We start from the raw sequence: 27725 nt of genomic DNA on the forward strand, positions 1-27725 counted from the left end.
AGGCTATAATAGGCTTAAAATTCAAAATCTAATATCTCGGTTCATAGTGGAGCTGGTCTTTCTTTAGGCCTGGAATGTTATATAAACTATTAATTGGACATTTATTAACAAAACAAGACCATAATCAACTCTCGATGGCATCGGAAACCCGTGATTTTAACTAGATTAGAACGGTTCTCCATTAAAAAATTTAATAGGAAAGCGAGGCTAAGTCTCGAATATACGAGTGCCCTGGTTACCACGATGCGAACATCTTGTCAAAACTACAAACAGTGATAACTTGGCTCAGAATGAAGTAATTTGAATGAAATTCTAAATATTTTCAATTTACTGTATCTACTTTTGAGCTATTATAGCAAAGATGGTCAGCTCTTTATCTAAATCTTACATAATGTATCTTTAAGAATAAAGCCACAGGCCCTTTAAAAACGCTTTATTTTATGGAGTTACCAGTAAAGAGCGAGGTTGCTAGATGAGAAATAACAAGACTATAAAATGATTTTGCGGCCATTATTGTAGAGTATATGTAAACAACTGAACACTAGTTAAACATCAATATACTAATATGTATAACGTAGAAACCTATCAGAATACAATAAAATTACAACCCCTACGTCAACAATTCCTGGTTAGTTAACGAGACTGGATGCCAACATCTATAGATAGCTTTTCATACGCAAAACTAACAAGCAAACAAACTCGCAATTCTTTCTTTGACATGAAATAATTAACACAGGTTGAATGCAAACATCGTACTTTCAATTAAAATGTAAAATGAAGCCAAGTCACTCTGGTCGAAGCAAACGTCAAAAGATCTGGTAAGTTTGGTTCGATTGGAGAGAGAGAGGGAGAAATGGGGTTTAACGTCCACTCGACACAAACTATGTCATTTCGGGACTAACATGTGGTTTAATTTTATTTCAATAATTCGCTTGCGCGTAGATAGGGGTCTTTAGCGGTGGGAGGAAACCGGAGAACCCAGAGACAACCCACGAGGTTGGACAGACGACCCTACTCCTTGTCACGTACAACCGGGGATTCGAAACTACGCTAGTTTACTCAATGACAGGCCTTATGATACAGCGCGCACGTGCTAACCATTCGGCCATCCAACCCCCCTGGTTCGATTGGTAACTCAGATAATTAAAAAAAAAAATAGGCTAAATTTATATTATATTTGCAACGATGAAATATCGACTGAACAGTAGGCTTACGGACAGTTGGTTTAAACAGGTCGACTTGAGACCATTAGGTCTGTCATTGATTTGTGTGACGTGGTTTTGATTTTTCCGTTTGAACGTCACACAATCTGATTAAAACACAGATCCTATTTCGTTTCGTTTAACTTGTCTTCACAACACTAGGATCCGGAAGAGTTGTTTTATAACAGGCGTTCTAGTTGATGTGCGGAATTAGCCAATGAAACGGTCTGTTACGGCGAGTTCTTGGCGTGCTCTGCACGAGACTGTGGGTAAACCCCTAGAAACGTCAATGATGATTGACCCTGACGCGACCTCCCAGTACAACTGGTCAGTGTAGGCCATCGAAAGTATAAAAAAAAACCCCAAAAAACGAAACGATATATAGATCTGTATTTTAATTAGATTGTACGGAACAAGGACTAGGGACGCCTGTCAAACCTCGTGGGTTTTCTCATGAATTATTGAAATGATATTGAGCCATATGTTATTCCGAACTGACCTAGTTTTCGTCGAGTGAACGTTAAACCCGGTATCCAGACCGGACGGACCAAAGACCACTCGGACCTAGACCACTCGGACCAATTGACAGACCACCTATCTGTAAGCATGGTAGAAAGAATGCCCCTATCGCGGATGATTTAATCGTTAACTAATTAACGAGTTTAATGCTGTAGCTCCATAGAATAAGTTTTGCTTCAAGCGGTCACGACCAACATAAAATGAATATAATTAACACTTTATAGAAGCTCGCGTTGGAACTTAATATAATCAATTTTGTTTCCATAGTCTGTCATTGAGTCAACCCTGCGTGGTTTCGATTCCCCGGTTGTACGTGACAAGGAGTAGGGTCCTCGTGGGTTTTCTCCGGGTCCTCCGGTTTCCTCCCACTGCTAAAGCCCCTACGCGCAAGCGAATTATTGAAATAAAATTGAATCATATGTTAGTTCCGAAATGATCTAGTCTGTGTCGAGTGGACGTCACCCCACCCCCTCCCTCTCTCTCTCTCTCTCCCTCTCAGTGTGCTCCTTGAAAACAACTTAAATTAAATGGGGATTAGCAAACTGCTTTTCTGTACCAACCGGGCTAATGAGTTATTTAGCGTATACACGGATGTCCGTTTTCGTCCCATCCGAAAGACCAGACTCTGGCCCTTGCCAAGTCCCCTGTCCAGCCTGCATTTTCGTCCCATCCGAACGACTAGACTCTTCCAAATCCATGTCCCCTGTTCTGCACCAATGACAAAAGAATACAACTCTGAAAAATCCCGATGAACTTTCGCGGCCAGTTATCGAGATCAAAAGCGGGATCTCCAGATTTGTGGGCCACGATTTAACCCCGGACCTCCTTATTCGTGGGCCAAGGTCTAACCTCGAACCTCCTTATTCGTGGGCCAAGGCTTAACCCCGAAGCTGATTGTTTTGAGGCCAAGATCTAACCCCGAACCTTCTGCTTATATTGCGCCATTGCATTACCAACTTGTTTTAAAACTAGGACACGACATTTTGCGTAAGAATTTGGGTTATGCTGTCAATTTTTCAATGGCTGATTTAGTTCCTTAAGCCATTTAAATTGAACAGCTGTTGCCACTTTAAAAATACCGTAACTATAAGTATAAATTGCTATACTGAAATGCAAGAGAGAGAGAGAGAGAGAGAGAGAGAGAGAGAGAGAGGGAGGGGTGTTAACGCCCACTCGACACAAACTAGGTCATTCCGGGACTAACATATGGTTCAGTTTTATTTAAATATTTCGCTTGCGCGTAGGGGTCTTTAGCAGTGGGAGGACACTGAAGAACCCGGAGAAAACCCACGAGGTCGGATGGGCGACCCTACATCTTGTCACGTACAACTGGAGAATCGAAACCACGCGGCTTGACTTAATGCCGGAACTTATGATACAATGCACACGCGCTAACTATTCGGCCACCCCCTGAACTATAATATTTGGGTGTTAAATCCCATACCATTTCTTATACATCCACATACATAAAGACATATTTGTTTTTGTTAAATTTCACCCACTGGTCTATCCCTCGTTCTCAATTCCTATGGCTAGAATTCTTGACAGAGATGTGAAATGAAATGGAGTTTAATGTCCAACTGTTCTGCTCCGAACTAGGCTAATGAAGACGGGCATACGCCATATGAGGGAAATTTTGCGAATTCCAACTGTCAAGGGATCTTTTACGTGCAAATCAATGTGTACACAGGACCTCGGATTTCGTCCCATCCGAACGACTAGACAGCTGCCCTTGTCAGGGCCTTCCGTCTTGCATCACTAACACGGGGGAACCACGCCGGAAAATCGGGATGAACTTTCTCGGCCAATGCAGGGATCGAACACCCGACCTCCAGGCTAGCGAGCCATCGTCTTACCCACTTAGCCGTGACCCCCACTGACAGAATGGTTAATAAAAAGAACACTATTTACCAACTTTACGTTTTGCCCACTGGAGCTTGTGTATCCATGCAGAGAGAGAGAGAGAGAGAGAGAAATGGGGTTTAACGTCCACTCGACACAAACTAGGTCATTTCGGGACTAACATATGGTTTAATTTTATTTCAATAATTCGCTTGCGCGTAGAGGTCTTTAGCAGTGGGAGGAAACCGGAGGACCCGGAGAAAACCCACGAGGTTGGACAGGCGACCCTACTCCTTGTCACGTACAACCGGGGATTCGAAACCACGCCAGTCGACTCAATGACAGACTTTATGATACAGCGCGCGCACGCTAACCATTCAGCCATCCAACCCCCCGTGTATCCATGCAAGAAAGCATTCTAATTGGAGTTTACTTCAACAGCAAGGGGTAATTGGTTAAGCCACAAGAAATAATCCCCTACATTATTTGGACAGCACGTTGCAGAATCAGTTTTTCTACATATTGATTGCAGTTTAAAATCGTTCCCCGCGAAAGAAGGCATTATTTTCCAACACGATTATTTAAAACTTGTTCATAAGGTCGTGACATTCTAAATATTTGTACACAGTTTATAGATTACACGAAAGACTTTCTTGCTGGCAGGCATGTACTAGTTGGTAAGCAAATGAAATGAAATGAGGTTTAACGGCCTACTGCACCAACTGGGCTAATGAAGACGGGCATATGCCATTCATTATGCTATATGGAATTCCAACGGCCAAGGGATCTTTTACGTGCACGCCAATGTATACACGGGGCCTCGTTTTTAGTACCATAAGAGCGACTAGACAGTTGTCTTTGCCAGACCCTCCGCCCTGGGTCACCGTCAAGGGGAAACCACGCCGGAAAATCCCGATGAACTTTCTCGGCCAACATCGGGAGCGTAATTGGTAAACCCTGACCCATGCACGGCATAAGAAACATTATAAAAGGATGCAGTAACCAAGACCAGGTTTTTTTTTAAAATCAATGTTTATAGATTAATTACAGCTCTGATGTTGTTATTGGTTGGGTTGTATATAAATGTTAAATATACATTATGGGAGATTAGATAAAGAGCTGGCAGTTCTCACTATAAAAGTCAAAAACTAGATAACGTAAAGGGAATTTGCTGAAAATTTCAGTCAAATTGATCCACTCTGAATTGAGAATTGAGCCTAGCCACAATCATCATTACTAAAGTCGGTACGATAAAATACAAAGTCTCGATTATCCACTTATTGATTTAATCATGAATGGACGTTGAGCAGCAGATCAGATCCTAATCCAGTAAATATCACAGGCTAGAGTTGATTATGGTCTGGATAAGTTAATTAATTAATAATTTAGATAAGATTTCAGGAGTAAAGAAAGACCTGCAATAGGCAGATTTAGAACTTGCATACTGTATGTTTGATTTTCGAATAGATACACGCCCCTCAATAAAATAAAACTCTCCTAGCAAACATATTACAATTTATACATATAAATAACATCTTTATGCTAATTATGTGCTTTTCTTATCTTTCAGATCAAACATGGCCAACCATATGCTATCGTACAATCAAATATGCCTTGACACCAGTTGTATAACATCATTCTGAATAAAGACCAAGGAAACCCGGTGAAAATGTCTTGTACAAACGTGCAGAATCAAATAACTATTTATCAGGCAGGGCAATAAACACTATAAACAGTTTCAACTTGGACAATATTACCATGATAAAGCAAAGCCAGATAATTAATAACTAAGAACAAACGTGAAGAACCAACAAGAATTGCAAGTTACAAATAACTGTTTTTCCGGCAAAAACAACTTGAAAATAATCCTCTAGTTAAACACGTCTGATCTGGTCCTTTTACCTAGATAAGGATGCACGTCTCCTAACCCAGGATAAGATTACCGTTGATACTACAAAGACAGAAAGTTAATACCCATTAGACGACCTCGTTGTTTAAATACAATCAAATATAATATGCTCCGGGATAAACGTTGTTAGCTTACTTATTGAGCTCCACAGTTGTCTTACCGGTTATCATATATATATATATATATATATATATATATATATGGTTCTCGTACTTTTATGGATAATCAAGATATTACCGGCTCTTGAATAGAACTGCATTTTTGATCTCACCTCTGTAACCGGAAACACACAAGACTTTTATCACCCACACGACAAAGCCTCATCAAACAATGCTGTGAATGAACGCAATGTGATCTAATAATACCACAAAGCTGGTGTGATAAATTGCATTTGTTATACCTGTCACGCAAATTATCTGAAAAACACAAGGACTGCAGTCTAGAAAAAAAAGCAGTCAAAGCGACGTGGAAATGAGATTGCTGCTTGATTTATGATGAACGATCCGTGCAAAAGATTCCAATTGGATTCAATTTAATTAGATATGGTTCTATTCAATTAAAACAAATACTTCAATGCGAAACATATCTATACCAGTAAAAATCAATTTTGTTTGCGTTGCGACGTCAAAATATAGTCCTTTCACCAACTGTGTTAGGAAATATTAAATTTAATTCGATTCATTATATTGATACACAGTACTATACGGTTCTAAAGGAAACCTCAGAATAAAATCAATTTTGTTTGTGTTGTGACGACAAGAGAGCCCTCTAACCAACTGTGTAAGGAAATATTAAATTCTGATCTGGAAAAATACATAATTACAAACTGTGTGCTATAGAAAGAACGGGTTGATTCTGATCATATCTAGATTGATAGGGAAATTAATAGCGTGACACCAGTAATAGAGTCTAATTTAATAATAGACAGATCGTCAACAGTGTCTCGGACCCAGGCTAATCTCGGCTAACTTACGGCTGATAGTTGGTGATCCGTTAAATGTCTGGAATCGCTTCGAGTGCATGTTATATTGTATTGTTCAATTTTTTCACGATATTTAAATAAGAGTTGATGCTGGTGTCTCCACTCATTAAAATAACTTGCATACAGCCATTGAACTACGACTGATTCTGCGTCGTTAGGGTATATACAGTCATTGTTGATTGAACAGCGACAATAGCATACGCAGTAAATGAAAGCTGGTTGTATTACTTGCTACTTAAAAAAAACAGCTTAATTAGTTTTAGATTTTTTTCGACATTGTTTCTCAAATAGCATATATTCTAATTATATTGCTAATCTTGGTCGCTTAGCATATTGGTTCGTGACTTGTTTTGCTCAGTGTGCAATAGCTAGCGGCACGGTACTGTTGGAAGTTAAAAGATACAAAACCCACTCAATCGCGAAAACCGGAACTGCATATGAAATGGTCCGCCTTGATTCCACTAATTAAACAAAGTGTTTAAACATTACATGTCACTGAAGGCTCCCCAAAGTGTGTTTAAACAAGGGAAACGTGACAGGAAAAAATCAAAGGAATCAATCTTGTAAAGAACTAAACCAAACAAAGTGCGGTGTTTCCAGATTCGGGCGGAAAATCCAGTTAGGAAGAAACTTTGTTATAGCTTTTTAACTTAAGCGCAGTGTTTCCAGACTCCAGTTAGAAAGAAGCGCTGTTATAGTTTTTTTTTTAAAATTAAGCGCAGAGTTTCCAGATTCGGACGAAAGAAACATCATTTTAAACCACTAACCAATTGCTGGTAAGCCCATATATTCTTGGAATATTGACATAGTTTTTAATGACTTAACGGTTCACAGCAGGTGATTCTCCATATTAGATTTATTGGATTGCACAATATAAGTATGTTATAAAAAGAGTGAACAAAACATGGCGTTAAATACAAGCATAGAAAACTTGACACTCAATTCCTCACGTAACAATACCAATATAGACTCATTTCCGTTTAATGCTGCGGGATTACCGGAAGTAATCGGATTCAGTGTTTTATTCTTAGTGATAGGTATCATAGGAATTATTGGTAATATTCTTGTGATTTACACAGTTATAAGTGACAAGAAAATGCGGTCATCTGCCACCAATTTACTTATCACAAACTTGGCGTTTGCTGACCTGATCATTATGATATTTGGAATACCGGAAATAGTCCAATTCATGATAAATAAGGGCTGGGTAATGGATCTATTGTCATGTAAAATAAATCGCTTTATCCTGGTATCCAGTCTTTATGCTTCAGTGTTCACTCTGGTCTCTATTTGCATAGAAAGGTGAGTATACTATTTAGTTTAATATTTGCTCGAAATTTTACAAATTTAAAATTTATATATCTTGGCCAATTTGATCTACATTCTCAGCACAGCTCACCAAATGCGCAGAGGTGCAGTACACCAGAACGCGACGGATAAATCTAGAAAACAGCCAATATTGTGTCAGTTGAACACGGTTAAATGTGTCAGGCAATGATAATCAGCCAAAGGCCCATTTGCAGAGCCAATTAAAAGAGTGTTACGATTATGACACAATTCTGGCCGTTACCGAGCGATTTTGAGACAGTGCTCACGGTGATACGTTTTGAGGTTGCCTTCCATAATCCGTGCTCATTAATTTACCAATAATGCGGTCTAACTACAAATGTACTTTGGGTGTCGTCTTATAACTATGAAATAGTTTCTTAAAGATACATTGCCGCAAAAGTATTTATCGGGTGGTTATTTCAAAAAGTATAGCAAATTTAGTATAGGCACCCGTGGGGCAAGCACCGGGAAAAATGTCAGGGTATCACTAATTAATTGGCAACAAATTTATTGTCTGCCAGTTTAATGTGCGCTAGCTTGACTGAGGGAGCGGTTGTTGTTTCTTGATCAAATGGATAATTGAGGGGCGTCAACGTACAAAAGACTCAGCAATCAAACGGCGGAAAAAGAAGTTGACAGAAAGTGATTAATAATTTACTTAGGCCTCAATATGTATGATAAATGGACATTAAGTAATGAAAAATGCATTCTGAAACAATGGACCCTCTCTCAATGAAGTAAGGTGACAGACATGGCTTCTAACAACAGTTAATTCATAGCTTGAGGTATCTCTCCGCGAATACAAATTTTTTGTAGATTAATTAGTCTGAATATGTTTTTAATCAAAATATATCATTAAAGCACACAGTTTGCACGCGGGAAAGTATCTTTAAAAGGGGGCTCAATTCAGTTTTTTGTTCTTATTGTCCGTGTCGTGTCGTACTCTGACAATTGTAGTGTCTAGTCAATGTCTTCATTACACTTTTGTGATTGTAAATCAATGAACGCTTTCCAAAATCATATGTATTAAAGATACATTATGGGTGATTAGATAAAGAGTTGGCAGTTCGCACTAAAATAGTTTAAAACGAGAAAATGTAAAGGCAATTTGCTGAAAATTTCAGTCAAAGTGATCCATTTTGAACCGAGAATTAAGCGATTGGAATTTCAGCCTAGCCTCGATCATCATTAATAAAGTCGGTACGATAAAAAAAACATAGTCTCGATTATCGATTTTATGATTAAATCATGAATTAAAGTTAGCAGCAAATCGGATCATAATCCAGTAAATATCGCATGCTATCGATGACATCGAGAGTTGATTATTGTCTGGATAAGTTAATTAATGTCTAATTAATAAATTAGAAAACTTTTCATTCCTAAAGAAAGACCTGCAATAGGTAGATTTAGGTCTTACATAATGTATGTTTAAGTGTGCTAGATCTTGTGATTTCCCAGGGGGTTGGATGGCTGAATGGTTAGCGTGCGCGCGCTGTATCATAAAGTCTGTCAATGAGTCGACTGGCGTGGTTTCGAATCCCCGGTTGTACGTGACAAGGCGTAGGGTCGCCTGTCCAACCTCGTGGGTTTTCTCCGGGTCCTCCGGTTTCCTCCCACTGCTAAAGACCCCTATGCGCAAGCGAATTATTGAAATAAAATTAAACCATATGTTAGTCCCGAAATGACCTAGTTGTGTCGAGTGGACGTTAAACCACATTTCTCTCTCTCTCTCTCTCTCTCTCTCTTGTGATTTACCACAATATATTTGATTCGACGATCAGTTGTATGCCCAGATAAAAAGTGTGGCTATGGGTATTAAAGTCGGTCCAATTTATGCTACGCTCATACTTGGATAGGCACAGACTTTGGTTTTTACATCTAACAAAGATGAAAACGATTTTTGGGCGATTGTTTCGTGATCTTGAAACAAAGCGGATCATCAAGATCCTTCATGAAATGTTAATCTCTCTGGATCCCAGTATACAATATTCCGGAGGTGACTGTTATAGATGATGGTCAAATTGTAACTAGCCTGTATTATAAACCTATACTCAGGTCAAAATACAGTTAAACCCCCCAAAAATGGCTACAAAATGTTTCTCAACTGATTCTGGCAGGGTTAAGTAAAACTCTTTGGATTCCAGTGTACAATTTTCCGGACGTGACTGTTACAGATGATGGTCAGATTGTAACTAGCCTGTATTATAATCCTACTGATCCTCATCAATATCTTGATTTCTCGTCCTGTCACCTTTCACATACAAAATGAAATAGCCTATATGGACTGGTGAGAAGAGTCTTCACAATAGTTTCCAATGCTAAAAAACGTAACTTGAAAGACTAGCTGAACTGAAAGCCTTTAATCTAAAGCAAAATGACCTCGAAAAATTTATTGATGAAGCTAATGATCGAGCTCTTAATTTAGAGCAACCTAAATTAAGAGAGCCAAAAGCAAAATTCCTAAGAATAATTTTGAATAATTACCACTAGTCGCTACACATAACCCTATTCAAGAGAATGGAAAATTTATTGTACAAAAACATCTTCCCATAAAAAGTGACAGAATGAGAAATATTATGAAAATTTCAAGAATCATATAAACAGTCTCCGACAAACCATCAAATCTGCGTCAAAATTCTCTCCACATCAACCAACACCAACTGTCACAAAATGCAATGATTGTTTTACTTGTTATGATATTATTGAAGGGTTCTCATTTCTGGTAAACAATGAATAAACTGCAAATCCAAATATATCATTTTTGCATGTTTTGACCTGGTTGTCGTGAAAAATATACCGGAACATATATCAAGCAATTAAACCACCCAATGAAGCTCCGCAGATCCCAAAATAGCCAATCCGGAAAACAGAATGATAGCATTGAGTACGCAATGGAATGAATGTGCATAAACTAAATGGTTTTAATAAGGAACCTTTAGAACAGCAAAGAACCACGTCTTATTAAAAAGTACAAACCCTAACTAAATGTGACAGAATAATTTATCAACATCATATTTTAGTTATTCCCCTTTATGACTTTCTAGTATTGTAACCATGATGTCATAAGTATTGTTATATAAGTATTAATGCAGAATTTGCATTAAGGCCCGAAGATGTTCCGATGGAATTGAAAGCGTGTTTCTTTCCTCAACATTTTAATTTTACACATAACCCAAATTAATATATACATGCACACATGTAAGTATTTAAAATCCGCTAATTCATCAGGATTGAAATCTTTCAATTTTTTCAATACCATTATGTGCATGGTTAAATACGGACACACATTCGTCATGTGTTAACTTTTCGAGCCATATAGCATCACTTGCTGCGTCATAAACTTTGACTGCGCTTAAGAACAAACACTAAGCTATAGTAGATGACCGACATCTTAATTCCTAATTATGGACGACTTTAGTAGAAAACACTATGTACAGTATATTTCGAGAATTTTGTTAAGTATTTATTCCACACGCATTCAATAAAATTGGAAAGGTTTATTTCTTCTTTGTAAGTCAGATATAAAACGGAGTAGAACCGCATTACAAAATAGTATACTATTTTTGGATATGGCGGCCATTCGGGGGAGAGATTTATTCTCGAACTAACAATAGTAATATAACATATATATAAATATATTGGAAGAAGTTAATATTATAAAGTAAATAGATATGCCTTTAATTATGATTTGAAAGACCCCAAGCTCTTGGAATTCTTAATTCCTAAAAGAAGAAAGTTCCATAGGGTTGGTACCATGTCCAAATGATTTAAGTTTTTAAGTAGGTACAGTTAAAAGATATTCATTCTGCGATCTGAGAGTTCTTTGTGGTTTGTAATTTGTTACCATGCTGTTCCATTAAGGCATGTATAAGCTCTACAAAGAAGTTTAAAATTAATCATGCTTTTAACTGGAAGCCAATGGGGATCTTTCAGTAATTGTGTTATGTGATGATTTCTGGTGGACTGGAAAACAATCCTAGCTGCGATGTTTTATACTAGATGTAATTTATTTAAAAGTTTTTGACTGATACCCGAGAGAAGACTATTGCGGTAATTAATCCTTGATAATACTAATTTGTTGTTAGCCAGTTTATCACCTGCGAATTCACTAGCCATATCTGTTGTGATTTCAATGATTGGTGACTCACACAACATTGTTTTTAATCTTATATGATAAACGTTATCAACAAAATATTGATCAGTAAGTTCCTTACGGTTCTTAAATGATGGGGGTTTTGTCTCGGATTTGATACCCAACACGGAGTTCATAAATGTATGGATCTTAGGTGGATTTCGGTTGCTCTGATCCTGTTTTCGAAGACAGAATCCCCTCTTTGCCTCACGCATGACTTTGTGTAGATGACCTCTCCCAGCACGGTACATCTACCCATGAATTTCGCCAGAGTCCTTCTGCCTGGCGTCGCGATTGTTTTGCATCACGCACATTGACATCTTACCAAGGTGTATTTGGCCTCACTGTCACTGGTGTGTTTGGTGCGTATTTGTCCAGCAACCAGGATAGAGTTGTACTGTAGAGAGCAGCAAGATGTTTACTGGTTGAGTTTCGTTGTTCGTTTTCAGGCTTAAGGAAGTTACAATCTATAAGAATCAAGTGATGATCAGAAACCTGTTTATCTTCAACAGATAGACTACCAATTATACAAGAGTCTTCGTGTGTAATGACTAAGTCAAGTATATTTCGAGATTGAGTCTAACGTACACTCGACACAAACGAGGTCATTTTGGGACGAACATATGGTTCAATTTTATTTCAATAATTCGCTTACGCGTAGGAGTCTTTAGCAGTAGGGGAAAACTGTACTCCTTATCACGTACAACCGGGGAATCGAAACGACGCCAGTTGACTCAATGACAGACTTTGTGATACAGCGTGAACACACGCTAACTATTCGGCCATGCATCTCCCTCCCCGCTTGATGACGATGGTCTGTAGATACAGATCAGATTGAAAGATCTGTTCTGATGGTATGAGGTAGATGGATATCTGTGTGCAGCGAGGTATCGCTTTTGTTTCAAGACTCGACTTCGAATCGTGGAATTATTCGAAATCTTTTTGTATGCTAATTCCTGCCAGTCATAGATTCGTTCGTGTTAGAAATCGATATATTTGTTTAAATTCCTATGGCGGGAAGGAAAGACAGCGATCTGTTAGTGCCAGGATTCCACCGTCTCCACATCGGATAATCTAGGCTTAACTTGTCTGTCCATTGCAGTTGCTAATTACCCAGTCATGGTTGTTACGCAAAGGTAAACAGGAAACAGAATGCCTTCGCTGTCAGTCACCTCAAGTTAACGTGTTAATCAATCACCCTTGATCTCCACGAATCAGCTTCCTCGTCATCTCGTTTAGTAGCATTAGCACTACTATTTTAATCCCAACCCGTTAAATTTAGCTGCGATATCACCTCGGTGGAAGCAGACGTAAAATACAACTAACTCACGTAAGTCGTATTTTAGATTTCGATACCGACAAGTAAATCAACCTATTTTCCGAGAAAGTTATGCGTTTTGTTTTATATGTGGTTAAAATAATCGCAATTGCCTTAATTTTAATTTCAACATATCACACAAGTATTGACTTGACATTAACACCGATTGTGGAACCTTTGATTTACGTAATATTTTATTATTAACTTATGTTGTTTTGGTGTCGTATTTAGTGTTAATAAAAGTACCGTAAAGTACGCAAATGAAATACTAACATGTCACCAGCAAGTCAACGTAGCTCTTGAATAATGTATCCCAAAATATGCTATCTAATTTATAAAAATAACAAATGCTATTTGAATTCCACTAAAAGCGCTGGAACGGAAATCAGCTATCAAATAAACCCAGTAAAACAAAAAATACTAAGAACGTTCTTCTCAATTAATGAATAAGTGAAGAGGAAATAAATAACATTAAACCAATACCCAATTCAACTATTTGCACGATTTATCTAAACTGTATTTGAAAATAATTTAATCAAACTTCCGCGCTGACATTCTTAAATGAATGAAAATCGAATATTTCCACGTAACCGATTCATTTTATAAGCCCCATTGGATCGCGTTAGTAATGTTTAGTTTTTATTTGTATCTTCTAACTGTGTTGTCGTTTCTGATTTGTGAACATTAACGAACGTATCATGAAAATGTATTATAGGAAATTATCTACAATTTATTTATAACACCTATAAGGAGGGTTGGATGGCCGAATTATTAGCGCGTGTGGTAATGAAATAAAATTGAATCGTGTGTTAGCCCTATTTTGTATCGACTGGACGTTACCGCCCCCCCCCCTCTCTCTCACACACCTATTACATTGATATATTTTAACCAGCATACTAACTTCCAATACATTTCTAATATGAAACACGAACATGTACACGCCCAACTTTCTGCTCTAACTGAGCTAATGGATAATACGAACATTCTTCATACAGTGTGCTAAGAGGAACAATTCTACGTCACCTCGATTGTTTGTTGTCCCATCCGAACAACCATACAAACTTCTAATATGGCAATCTGGCATTACCTACAATCATGCAGTGGTTCTAATATTGACGTCACCCTTTGATGTTGACGTACCATTACTTCAAATAATCGTACGAGCAACTTGCCAATCGTACGAGCAACTAGTGAAATATTGGACTCGCACTGTAAAAGCACGTGCGCAGTGTCTGTATTTTAAGTCGTTTAATGGTCTCGAGGTTAAGACATTGCGTAATATATTGTAAAAACACTCGGGCCTACGACCCTCTTGTCGTTACAATATATTACTTAATGTCTCGCTCTCGAACATTAAACACTCTTTAATGGACTCTGATCTAGATCTGGATCCGCATTCACAAAGCATTCTCATACTTAAGTTAAGAATTTACTTAACTTTCAATCAGTGGTTATGAGAAATATCTTTGATTCAGAAACCCAAAACGTTGCACATAGTTTCTTATTGATGTATTTGATACATTAAAACGACAAACGCGTTATAAAGGACTACATTTTAGTTAAAAAAAAAGGCGAACAATTTTAATTAAATTCTTAACTTAAGTCTGAGAATGCTTTGTGAACTTTGTGGTACTGTCAGTTTCCATGAGTGGTTTGCACTAAGTCCCCAATTGGTATAAAGACTGTATAACCACGTTTATATAACTACCAAGTCTGCCGAGTGAAAATGGTTACTCTGATTTGTGTTGTATGATGTCTCAACCGATCCAATATGATTACCGCGTAGAAGGGGATAAAAATAACAAAATAAATCAGCCTATAAGGAGGTAAACGGCAAACCGTTTTTGTCGTTCGGTAAATTTATGACTTCCATCATGGGAAGATAAAGGCCTACACCATTTACCCTATGAAACAAAGGTCCGCCTTGCAATCGGAAGCTTTAAATTCGGGTACAGTCGAGATAACTCCACAAAAAAAGAAACAAAAATATTTCAAAACGTGAAACATGAGTAGCCTTTCGAAATCATTTCATTAAACCGTTTGACTTTCATCTGAAAGATGAATCAGTGAGACAGTAGTGGTTTCTTTTTCTAATCTCACCTTTGAATCATTTACCTTAATTAGGACAACAGCCCTGAGATACAATCTCTCAGAAAATTCCAGTATACATGATTTCTGTTATGACAGTTTTTTTTTATGATTTCTGTCATCATCTTGTTATATTTCTTATATACTTGTTGCAACATCTTCTACATAGATTTGTATAGATATTATAAAACATTATGGCGCATCCTGATTGAATATAAAAGGCTTTCAGCAATCGGTCGTCCATTTTCTGTCTCTGGAGCCAATCTTCATGTTGATTTATCAATTTTGAATCAGTAAAGGATATTTAACTGTACTGATTGAATTTCTTTACCAAAATTGGAGGATGTCCAGCATGTAATAGTTTTCAGGACATGAATAACTATATTTATGGGTTTTTTTTATCTTATAATGATACCCTTAATTGTAATACGTGAGTACATCGGCACCGTTAAAGAATACTACAGATAATAGATAATTGAAAGGAAGTTTCACCGAATTGTGAAAAGGCATAAGTGCGAAAAATTAAAAGCGTTGAAAAAACATAACAATTTGCTGAAATTGATACTAAAAATGAAACATGATTTAAGACCGAAACCATCTTTTATTTTCCAAAACAAAATTTGAAACCTTAATGACAAGAAAATGAAAAGAAATGTAATTTAATGTCGTACTTTTCTGCAAAGCGTGGGTGAATGAAGACGATCGTACGCCATACAGAGTGCTATGAGAGGATATTTGTCCCGGACAGCGGTGCCACGGCCTACTCTATATCTTTTATTCCATATGTCAAGGGTTTACTTTAGGTGCACACGAACGACACTGTCCGTTCCAGGCCCGCCATTCTGCACCATTGTCAACCAACACCACCCAACAACCCCGATCGAACCCCCTGATTAGCGAGCCAGTGTTTTACTCAATAATTAAGCTACTTTCTTCACGAGAAAATAAAAACATCCACAAGAACTTAAAAGTTAAAAATTACCCCCACCCCATTGCCATAATCTACACTAATATTTGTGACTGTCGTTCGTTTGTTTGTTTGTCTGTTCAAGGCTGGCAGCTGTTCCGAGGTTGAAATTTGGTGTATGGGCCTAGTGGGGATGGCCTACCACATCCGGTCTCATGCTACTTCCGGTTCATGGCTGTGCCCGTGCTACACCGGATGAACCGCTAGTGAAGAATATTTTTGTAATTATCAAGGTTCTATTACAGTGATTTCCAAAAGAAACTTTAGTCGCAATTCTGTCAGTTAAAATGAAAAATAATACGGACATCATATACAAGCGAAATATACCACTAAGAGGGATAATTTCCTGTTGAGATTTTGGACCTACTTTCGGTGAGATCTACTTAGGGTCAAATCACCAAGACATCGACATAATATTTTCAGGGAAAGAGGAGGCTGTATACTCATTTAATGGTCACAAGTTGATATGTTCATTGTTATAATACGGTAAACAGGTTGAGTTACGTTCGTAGATAGAGATTACTAATAAGCTGTTAGACTGAATATTGTAAAGAGTAATTTAATCAGACCCGACACCACTTTTAAAGACATTTATTGTGTGGGAATAAAATACAGTAAGCAGGTGCCCGTGACGTCATATGGTCATCATTAACTGCCCGTGGTAGTCGATATGTGTTATTACTTTGAATAATAATACTGAGTGGAGAAGAACACATTAAGATGACACACTGAAACTCCCAGTTTTTATCCCAATATATTATGTATTTTCTATAGAGGCTTGCAACTCAACAAACAATCTGCGTTTTTTCTTCATTTCTAGAAAACTTTTAGTTTAATGAAATCTATCCGAAATCTAACTATCAATCTTGTCATGGCTGTCTCCAACAATTTGCCAATATTGTTACACTCACAGGCTACGGTTTCGTAGATTTAAAATCAATGAGAAATGCAGCTTCTGTAATTTATAATTGTTAAAGAATGCCAAACGCGAACATGGGGTGTATTTATCAATTTCTAAAAAGATGGAGTCTGTCTTTCTTAAAATCGATAACAGTGTATTTCCTCATTTCCCAAGAACATTTTTAGTGGGTTTGTCAGAGAGAGAGAGAGAGAGTGAGAGAGAGAGCGAAGGACCTGGAGAAACCCCAGGAGGCTGGACCTGCGGCCCTAGTCCTTGTCACGTACAACAGTCGAATCGAAACCACGCCAGTTGATTCAATGACAGATCTTATGATACAGCGCGCACCCTAACCATTTGGCCATCCAACCCCTCACCCTAACGAATCGTTTATAATGTCAAGAGATAAGTATTGAACACTTGGTAAATTTCGTTTATCTAATGCCTCACTAAAGTGGTGGTCACCGGATCGAATCCATGGTTACGTCTACAAAAATCCCTCGATCAACGGATCGGAGTGTCAACACGGTACCACACCTAGACGTTTGGATGGGTCCAAAACACGAGGTCCCGTGTACACGTAAATCAACCCTTTATAATGGAAATTCGAAGTAAGACTAGGGCGTAGCGCCACAAATTTCCCTCATAGCACACTGCATTTGCCGGGATTTAATTTCAGATATCTAAACCACTGGCAGATAAAGTAATTCACGCAATTGCCATTCATCGGGAGCAATCTTTTGATAGTTACATCTACTAGTCAGAGCCCTTACATTAACATTTAATCCATAAGCTATTATCAAAATGAATCAACATGTGATATATTTCTGCAGATTACATACAAAACGGACAAACTCAACCCATTTCGTCGGCTAAAGTATTTGATGAGATCAAACCGGAAGTGGGAATTGGGTACCCGAATGTTTCCAAGTTAATATGTAAATGAATTTGAACAATGTCGTAACTCTTACCTTCCTCTTTATACTAAATGCATAATCTACCTAGTCCCCAAGTTCAATTAATTAATAAAATCGCGCTCAGAGGTTAGGAAAGCATAAAATTCTTTTTATTTGGCATATCATAGCCATTTCAATTTGGGAGTCGATTTGTGTTACCATTTTCTTAATAGATTATTGACGGAGTCAAGATAAAATACAGGAAAATGATGATATCGAACAGGAAAATAATGCTTTGACAAAACAACTCTAAGTATCCATTCTACGTCTTCAAGAAGTTAGTCGACAGTTAACCGCTCGAGTCATCCTATCACTTACTAGGAAATCGATTTCACGATCATTGATCTTAACTCTGAACAAAAGATTATTAAAAAATATGGGATAGACCACTTGTATAAATAGCTATGCACAATATATCAATATCTGACTGTGTCTATAGCCTGGGGTTGACCATCTAAATAACTCAACTCCTGTTTATTTTATTCAATAAACCGAAGTAGTGCCGAAGGAACCAATATCTGGAACAATATAATCAACACCTAGAAATGAATATCGTATTTTTACTCTAACGATTTCCTTTGACTAACTACTCGGGTGTTAAATTGTTGAATTTGATAACCGATCGATTTCATTTGCTTGTCCAATATGTTTGACGACTTAATATCTTTAGGAAATAACACCACGATTTGCGACGATCTGTTTTGATATGCGACTTTGTTAATTTATACTACTTAAATTCTTATTGTCAATTCGGCTTCAGTATTAATTGAAAACACGAAGCTTTAAAAACGCAGTCCTCAGTTTGGTATTTTTGTGAGTTTTGCGCTCTCGGGATAAAAACAAGTTGTCTTAGCCGAATTTAGTCTGTCTTATAAGATCAATGGGTGGGTGGGGTGTATTATTATTGTATCATTGAGTGGTTTCGATTCCCCGCTTGTACGTTACAAGGAGTAAGGTCGCGTTTCAAATCTTGTGGGTTTCTCCGGGTCATCCGGTTCCCTCCACTGCCAAAGACCCCTATGCACAAGTGAATTAATGAACGCTAAACCCCATTTCTCTCTCTAATATACTCAATGGAACCCGCCTTGCTGGAAGTCCTAATTATTTAGTGCTTCGGAAATTTAATTACACCAGCTGTCGGAAACCCCATGTAGGTAGCCATTCATCACCTTGCTCATTTTTCCTAATCTATTTTTGAAGAATTATTGAAGGAACTAAAAGTTCTCTATATAAATCGTACTTGATTCGTATTTAATATTAGGGTTGTCTTGAATTCACACATTTGGGATGATAAACATTATTCTCTCTCATTACATAGATTAATTTTCTCCATCTTTCAGATACCATTGAAGCATTGAGAGATCGTTCAGTTATTGTCTTATTGTTTTTAAGTAATAAACATTACTTTTGTATTCCATAAATTAATTTCCATATTTGTTCAGATGACCACTGAAGCATTACGAGATTGTTTAGTCAATGCCGTATCGATTGTTTTAATTAATTAAACTCTATGTTAGAAACACTAATTGTATTCGTTAGTATTGTGTCCTATATATTGCCAATATAATTATTCCGCTTTGCTGGGAGGGGTTGCGATTAAAGGTATAGTCCTCACTTTGCTGGGTTTCGATGCGATTAAAGGAAATGCCCCCCCCCCCCGTGTTGCTGGTATGGTTTGCGATTTTAAAAAATGGTACCCGTGTTGGTGTCCTATAACTCATTGTTAAGATGCGAGCTACGGAGTTTATACCGTACCTCAAACTTTTAGGTGCAATATTCGATTTCAGGAGCGGATCCAGGAATTTTGGCACATGTGGGTTTGCCCGGGTACCTGAGTAATGTATCTTTGGGGAGGGGGAGAGAACCCCCTCCTCCCCTTGAAAATATTTGAGAAATACATGGTCTCTAACGTCATTTTGGCGTCACTTTTTATTATGAATTAATACGATGACAATTTCATTGATGCAAGGTATCAATTGTGATATCACATGCCTGTATCATTATCTTGCACTTTGAGTGCACATCCCATCCCATCATCTGACGATAAAGGATAATCTTTTATGTAGCTGAGACCCCACCCACCCACCCCCTGGATCTGCCACTGGATTTGCTGGGATGTATTCAAAATGTGTAACCATAGAATACACGACCTCGTGTACCGATTTTAAAATGTCCATCGTCTCTTTAATATTGGATATTAGGATCACATATTTCACGATAAAATAACACCTTCAATATTGATTGAAATGGATACATATTGAAATCTAATTCATGTTTTAATTTTGAATTGGCTCTACTGATTTAGAGCTTTAGCCCCTTCAACCATTTCCATGACGTTATGTTGTCGATGTTTCTAAATATCAGATAAATGATACGTTTTGGATGTATAAACTGATTGAATGCCAGAATTCAATTTGTTTAAATCCCAGTTAGTTTGTATGTATCTGGATTATGCACTCTTTGTTCCAATATACTTTTGTTTCAAATCATTCTCAAAGGTATTTGATGAAGCGTATGTTAACCATTACCAATTAGTTTCCAGAACTTATTTCAATCTCGGTTCGAAGAATGCATGGATGAAGTGTTAGTACGGAAGGCTTAATGATGTGCTTTACAGAGTGGACATATTCCCTAAGGCGCACATTCGGTTCTTAATATCAGTAACTATAGATGGCGTTTATGTGTCCGCCAGATTGTTGAAAATTTGATGGTAATTTTGTACGAGTATAAAAGAAATATCACACTGTAGAATCAGTCATTAAATTCTGAGGTAATTATTGTTATAGTTTAAGTTTTAATGTTAACCAACATCCCTTGGCGCCAAATTATAATTTTCATCGTTATTTTATGGCCTCTTCCGGTTTTATGTCTAGTATCTCATGTCAAGAAATCGTTAAACACTATTTATTGATGCGCTAAAATTGTTAACGTGGAATATGAAAATTTGAAACAGCTAATCGTTAAAAATGCTCCTACGATATATTATGCAACACAAACGATACTACTTGTAGCATTGTTCGGGCTTTGAAGTTTTAAAGAATAGATATCTGTTATCATAGACATTTCGCTTTAGGGAATTCATATACAATTAAAGTTACAAATCTATTTAGGTCCCCTAATTGTCGGCAGCTTAATAGATACCGGCATGTCAAAGGAATCTGATTAAAATACAGATCTATATTGCGTTTCGTTTTTTTTATACTTTTGATGGCCTACACTACATGAATATCTGACTGGTTGTACGAGCGACTTTTGACCCTATGACGTCAGACATTGATTAATCAATCAGCGTTGACCCACAGTTCCGTGCATCGCTCGCCAAGAACTCGCCGTAACATACCGTTTCATTGGCTAATCCCTTACTTCAAACATAACGCCGGTAATAGAACAACTCTTCAAAACGCTAGTGTAGTCAAGACAAGTAAAGCGAAATTTTGAACCATAAAAACGAAACGAAATAGTATCTGTATTTTAATTAGACTGATGTCAAAGATTCCAAATACATACAGTTTCCCGAAGTACAGTTCCCAGAACCGTTTCCTGTAAAAGGGCAATATTATTCGTGTCTAATAATTGATTATGTTATAGAATGGTTAAAAATATTTCAAGTAAAATTTTAATCTTTGCCATGGTTGATCCGTAACAACGATTTGACAAGTCTGGAAGTAGTGACGCAGAAAGGAAATCACGTAACAAAGCCCAGGCGGACCACACCGCGCACGAAAAAAAACATAAGAAAGCTCTGCGGACGAGACACACAAACTAGACATTCCGCACACAGGGATCTGTCTACTTCATACTTTGAGAATACATCTCTGCTCTGAATGGCCGCCATATCCAAAAATTAGTATATTGTTTTGTAATGCGGTCCTACTCCGGTCCACACCTGGCATACACACAAAAACTCAATAAATCTATTCAATTCCATTAAATAGAAGCAGAATAAATATTTCTCAAAATTATTGAGTAGACTTAGTGTTTTCGACTAAAATCGTCGATTAGGATTTAAAATGTCGGTCAACTATCTTAGTGTCTGTGCTCAAGCGGAGATAATATTGTAGACAGGCAATCCAAGTTTAGTATGGCAAACTAGACAGATATCTGAAGCAATAAACAACAAACATATACTATATAAATTCAAGTGAATGGTCCGGTGGCAGTCGTGCTATGTATTCTCTGGTCTTGTTGTTGTTGTTAGTGTTTAACGTCCGCTTCCACCGAAGGTGATATCGCAGACAAGTTGTCTTTTTTTTTTTTTATTTTCATGATCTTAGCGCACGCGCAGGGGTCTTTCGTGTGGGAGGAAACCGGAGTACCCGGAGTAAACCCACGAGGTTGAGAAGGCGCCCCTATCTCCATGCCACATACGCTCACACCAGGGATCGAAACCACAGCCGCAAGCCAGAGGTGACCGGCCAGCTAGAGGTCGAAGCGTGACACTCTAGACCACCAGGCCATCCCAACCCCCCTGATGTAAACTTACCGGGAAAAGATGAGCTTCTGATAATACGCTTCAGCCCCAGTTGTATTGAGAGACTCGGGGGACGAGGCTAAACACATTGCACCAAATCAAATGGAGTTATGTAGACTAGAATAACTAGACGCTAGAAATTTGCACTCGATTGAGATTACTGACTTATTTCGCCGAACATAACTGATTTGAAATTGAATTAAAAACGGAAACCATTAAATGTAAATCAGTTTATATACATTCATATTACAGTATTATATGCGTTGCGATCCACTTTTGTGAATCTCTAGGTCCCAAATGTTAGCGATTTAGCTCCTTTAAACAGACAAGAACTCATCAATGAATACAAGAACGACACAATAGAAATGATGCAACAAGTATTCTTGTCCGTTATAGTTTTGCTGAATGGGGTCCTTGATGATAGATCGTCATTTTTGTTTGGCATAATACGGCCGTAAAACGCTAAAAGGTTCGAAATTAACATTTTAGGAACGAATAAGAGTAAAACGGAGCAGAGCCCAGTAAGAAAAGCACTCTTTATTTGCCTACGGTAGCAGCTACACAGGCGATTATCAGATCACTGACGATATTCAATTCATTGATGAAGAGTTGTAATTATACGTTTGAGGTTTCGTAAAAAAGAAAAATTGACTTATTCTTCCGTTGTAAATCAATGGCACCGAATATTGATAACGTAGTCTTCTTAAAAACAAAATGAGAAATAAATGAGTTTAAACGGCTAGGGACTTATACTCAAGTAATAAGCACGATATCTTGTCACTTCCTCATGTGTACTAATTCTGATTACTTCTGAAAATGGTTGTTTCACTATTCGTTCAAAGCGACGACTTATTCCCCAAGGTGAACCGAATGAACCGATCATCAAGTTGTTTTTGACATGAGAATACAAAAAGCAACATATATACTAGCCTTGTGTAGTAAACTAAAAACCAAATCATGGATTTGATTTAAGACCACACTTAATGAAAAGTCACATCCTTATCGAACGCGACCACTTTTGGGCATTTAAGCTATGGTTATTTAAATTTGAAATATTATGTTTCTTTTTATTTTACACTTAGACTAATGCAGTAGCAATAAAATTGTTCATTTTCGTAAACACGAGCGTCTTTGATGGTTTTATAATGCATATCTCTCATTGTATATTAATGTTTTCACTGCTCCATATATATCCAAAATTATTAGCACAACCGCAAAGCTGCACTACTTTGTTTCACGGTAAATGATGAAAAGACAAACGGTATGCCGACACAAACTGATTTCAACACGGGTATAATAACATTTTAAAGTACGTTTCGTCCGTCTTGGGACTATTCATAAATAATGTCATTGTATAAAGATGGACAGTATAGTATATTTATACATATTAACATAGTAACACTGTGGTTTTAATTGGCTATAGTTACCATTGTCTGTAGTTACATAGTATATCGTTAACTAATAGAAAACATGGTTCAATTTATGAACATTGAGTGGAAGATAATCATGGGATAATATATATATATATATATATATATAAATCTTCATCGTACTATTTCTCTCATTGTACCTGGCTCGCTAGCCAGGAGGTCGGGTGTTCGATCCCTGCATTGGCCGAGAAAGTTCATCCAGATTTTCCGGCGTGGTTCCCCCTTGTCAGTGATGCAGGACGGAGGGTCTGACAAGGACAGCTGTCTAGTCCTTCGGATGAGACGAAAAACCGAGGTCCCGTGTATACATCGGAATACACGTAAAAGATCCCTTGGTAGTTGGAATTCGATATAAGAGTAGGCGATAGTGCCGCTGCCCGGGCAAAATTTCCCTCATAGCACACTGTATGGCGTATGCCCGTCTTCATTAGCCCAGGTTAGGAGCTGAACAGTAGGACGTTAAACCCCATTTCATTTCATTTTCATATCTCTCATTGTACATTAATGTTTTCACTGCTCCATATTTTGTATATATATATATCTTAATTATACTATGGTTGCCATTCTTTGCTTGATAACGTTGAGAAATCTATCGTCGAAATGCCGCCAGAAATAAATCTTTCAAGTAGCTTCTATTCCATATAATTGTGTCATGTGTCATTTTTCATAATGCTTTGTTCAATCCAGGTGCGCAGAATTACATAATAACATTAACTAACTAATTTTTATTTACAGTAAATAATTCTTTCTTTTACTTTTGGCGTATATATCAAGGAACAGGTCTGTTTGTCCGTTAATAACAGAAGATCGCATTTGACCAGGATTTTACAGATTCGGTCCGGTAGTAAAAGGGGGCTCATTTCCCAGTATAATCTGAAACATGAAAAATCCACATTTGAACCCTTTGAAGGGTGTTGTGAGTGACGAGTGCTCCCCCACTCACCTCCCGGAAACCTCGCGAGACATTACTTGACACACCGTATCCACCTCCAAAAGTGATATTCGCTAAACGGAGTTTTAGAAGATTAAAAAATTGGAGTAGACACACGCAATGCCTTTTACAATCTTAGACACACCAAGTTTGTACGCATCCAACTTCAGATAGAAATTATTACAGTCTGTAAGCAGCTGCTCACTTTGTAACATGAACAGAGCTGTGCTTCATCAAAACAATCAAAAGAGTTAAATCATTACTATTTTAGACAAACATATTAAACACACAACCCCCTCCACCCCCGCTTCGTAGCTTGTATCAAGCTGCTCGCTGTGTAATACATAGGTTATAAACAGATCTGTTATTTTATCAAATACATCAATAAAGTTAACACATATTGAACATCCCCACCCCCGCTTCATAGCCTGTAACCAGGTGTTCACTTTGTAATGTATGGGCAATCAACATAGCTGTTTTTATCAAATAAATAATAAAGTTCTTTACTTTGATCAAATTTATCATCATGACCTAGATTCCTAGAAATGTTTATTTTTCTATTTCCAGGTATGTTGGAATAATCCATCCAATCAAAGCCTACATCCTGTGCAACCGGAAGAGGATAACAATAGCTATTGGTTTAGTATGGCCTTTATCCTGTTTACTCGGAACACCAACGTTAGCCTTTAATGAAATCCAACCTGGACGACCTAAAGTGACGTCACTGAACTTTTGCGTGTTGTCGTTTCCGTCCTACCATGAGACATATTATCTGGTTTTTAAATTTAGTGAATTTGTGGTTTTTTATTTGGGGCCTTTGGTTGTACAAGTTATACTGTACACCATTGTATCGAAGCATTTGTTTAACCGTTCCGAGGAACTACATAGAAGATTGCACGTGCTAGATGACAAAGGATCCGCGAAGGAAATTTCATCGGAGGCGGTACAGGCCCGTCGTGGTGTTGTCAAGATGCTTATTTTAAGTGTTATTGTTTATTTCGTCAGTTATTCCCCTCATCAAATCCTGTTATTCTATCACGCATTTCGACCTCGGGCGTTTCAAGATCATTGGAGCATCCAGGTGTTAGTGATGATAGTAGCGTATATCAACTCGGCCGTCAATCCCCTGTTTTACAGTGTCTTCAGTCAGAACTTCAGAAGAGGTTTTAAAGGTGTTTTATGTTCCCGTAGCCATTGTAATACGTCATCACGATTACCACCCAATCATGCCCAATGTAAATTTGGTAAAATGACGAGTGTTAACACGACGGAATTTTAGTTCAGATTTAATTGACTTCAAAAAGGAGCGTGGTGACCGCTGATTTTTCACGTGGAACAAGATCCCATCAGGGCATTATACACATCCAATATGCATAAAGGATGATCCGTGGGTTCTTTGTGTGAAATTATGTGCTCTGTGGGACATGCTAGACAATAATTGAGCAGGAAACTAATAATAATTATGAACACTCATCTGTTTATACAGGAGAACGCTAGATCGAAGACGGTCTAGCACAAATGACGTCATATGTGGATTGTGGTTTAGCGTTAGAATAATGCTTAGGCCTGCGTCTAGGGGTGGGGTTATGTTTGGCGCTAGCCCTGTTTATTTATATCCCGAGATCTTGGCGAAATCTGCAGCCCTAACCCTTCCTAGCCCATACTTCACATATGACGTCAGATGTTCTAGACCGTCTCCAATCTTGCGTTCTCCGATCATACAACAGGAGGCTGGGTAGCCGAAAGGTTAACGCGTGTGCCGTGTTTCATAAGGTATTTTATTGAGTCAAGCGTTGTGGGTTTGATTCCCCGCTTGTACATGACAAGGAGTAGGGTTGCCTGTTCAACCTCGCGGATTTTCTCTGGGTCCTGCGGTTTCCTCCCACTGCTAAAGACCCCTACGCGCAAGCGAGTTATTGAAATAAAATTAAACCATGAGTTAATCCCGAAATGACCTAATTTGTTTATCTGTATTGGGTCTATCCTCAACTCAACTACAAGGTAACAATCGAGTCATAACAATCGTTTTAACGTCGTAAATTAACTCCGTTGTTGGGTATATTTTTGTTAGATTTGTTTCCAACTTTCCAATCAATTCTACTATTTACGTGTCATTTATTATCTGCTTTGTAACATTTGAACGCATGGCGTAACTTCGTAGAGTATTGCAGCTAATGTGTATTAATCTTGTTAGATTTGTTGACAACCAGTTCTTGTTTTATTTCTTTTGTCAACATTGAACACATAGAGTGATATATTGTAACAATTGTCAAGCAGATAAGCCAGTTTTAACTTCGTAACTAAACTTATCTAATGAGTGTAGTTTGCTTTACTATAAATCTTCATAGCCTTTGTTTTAGAGTAAAACCAGAATGTGAAAGTACACAAACGGCTTATTTTTTAAATCCAATAACCAATAATCCCGTTTGAGCCTATTAGCCAATTTTTGTCTTATCAGACATTAAAGTTGACAATTTATTATTTTTAATATTACTGGAGAAAAACTTGAATAACTAACAAACATATTTTATCTTTTTGTACTGGAGAGATACAAGACGAATGTATACATAACACAAATAAAGACGAAGTTTTTCCTTTAAGATACATTATATAAGAACAAATAAATCACAGCTTTTCCTTTAAGATACATTATATAAGAACGCAATCCACCCATTGAAGATCTTTTCCTTGCCTGCAAATGGTATATACATTTTTGATTTAGATATTTATTTACACACAAAGCCTATAACC

The 27725-nt window shown here is 37.6% G+C and overlaps 1 protein-coding gene across 1 annotated transcript; it reads left to right on the forward strand.

Moving 5' to 3' along the window:
- Positions 1-5704: 5704 nt before the first annotated feature.
- LOC126819375 (neuropeptide receptor 15) lies at positions 5705-27399 on the forward strand. The gene is made up of 2 exons (XM_050547386.2): positions 5705-7756; positions 25542-27399. Exons 1-2 carry the CDS (start codon positions 7359-7361, stop codon positions 26251-26253), a joined length of 1110 nt encoding a protein of 369 aa, XP_050403343.1. The 5' UTR covers positions 5705-7358; the 3' UTR covers positions 26254-27399.
- The last annotated feature ends 326 nt before the right edge of the window (positions 27400-27725 follow it).

Source organism: Patella vulgata, chromosome 4 (assembly GCF_932274485.2).
Source record: "Patella vulgata chromosome 4, xgPatVulg1.2, whole genome shotgun sequence".
NCBI classification, from domain to species: domain Eukaryota; kingdom Metazoa; phylum Mollusca; class Gastropoda; family Patellidae; genus Patella; species Patella vulgata.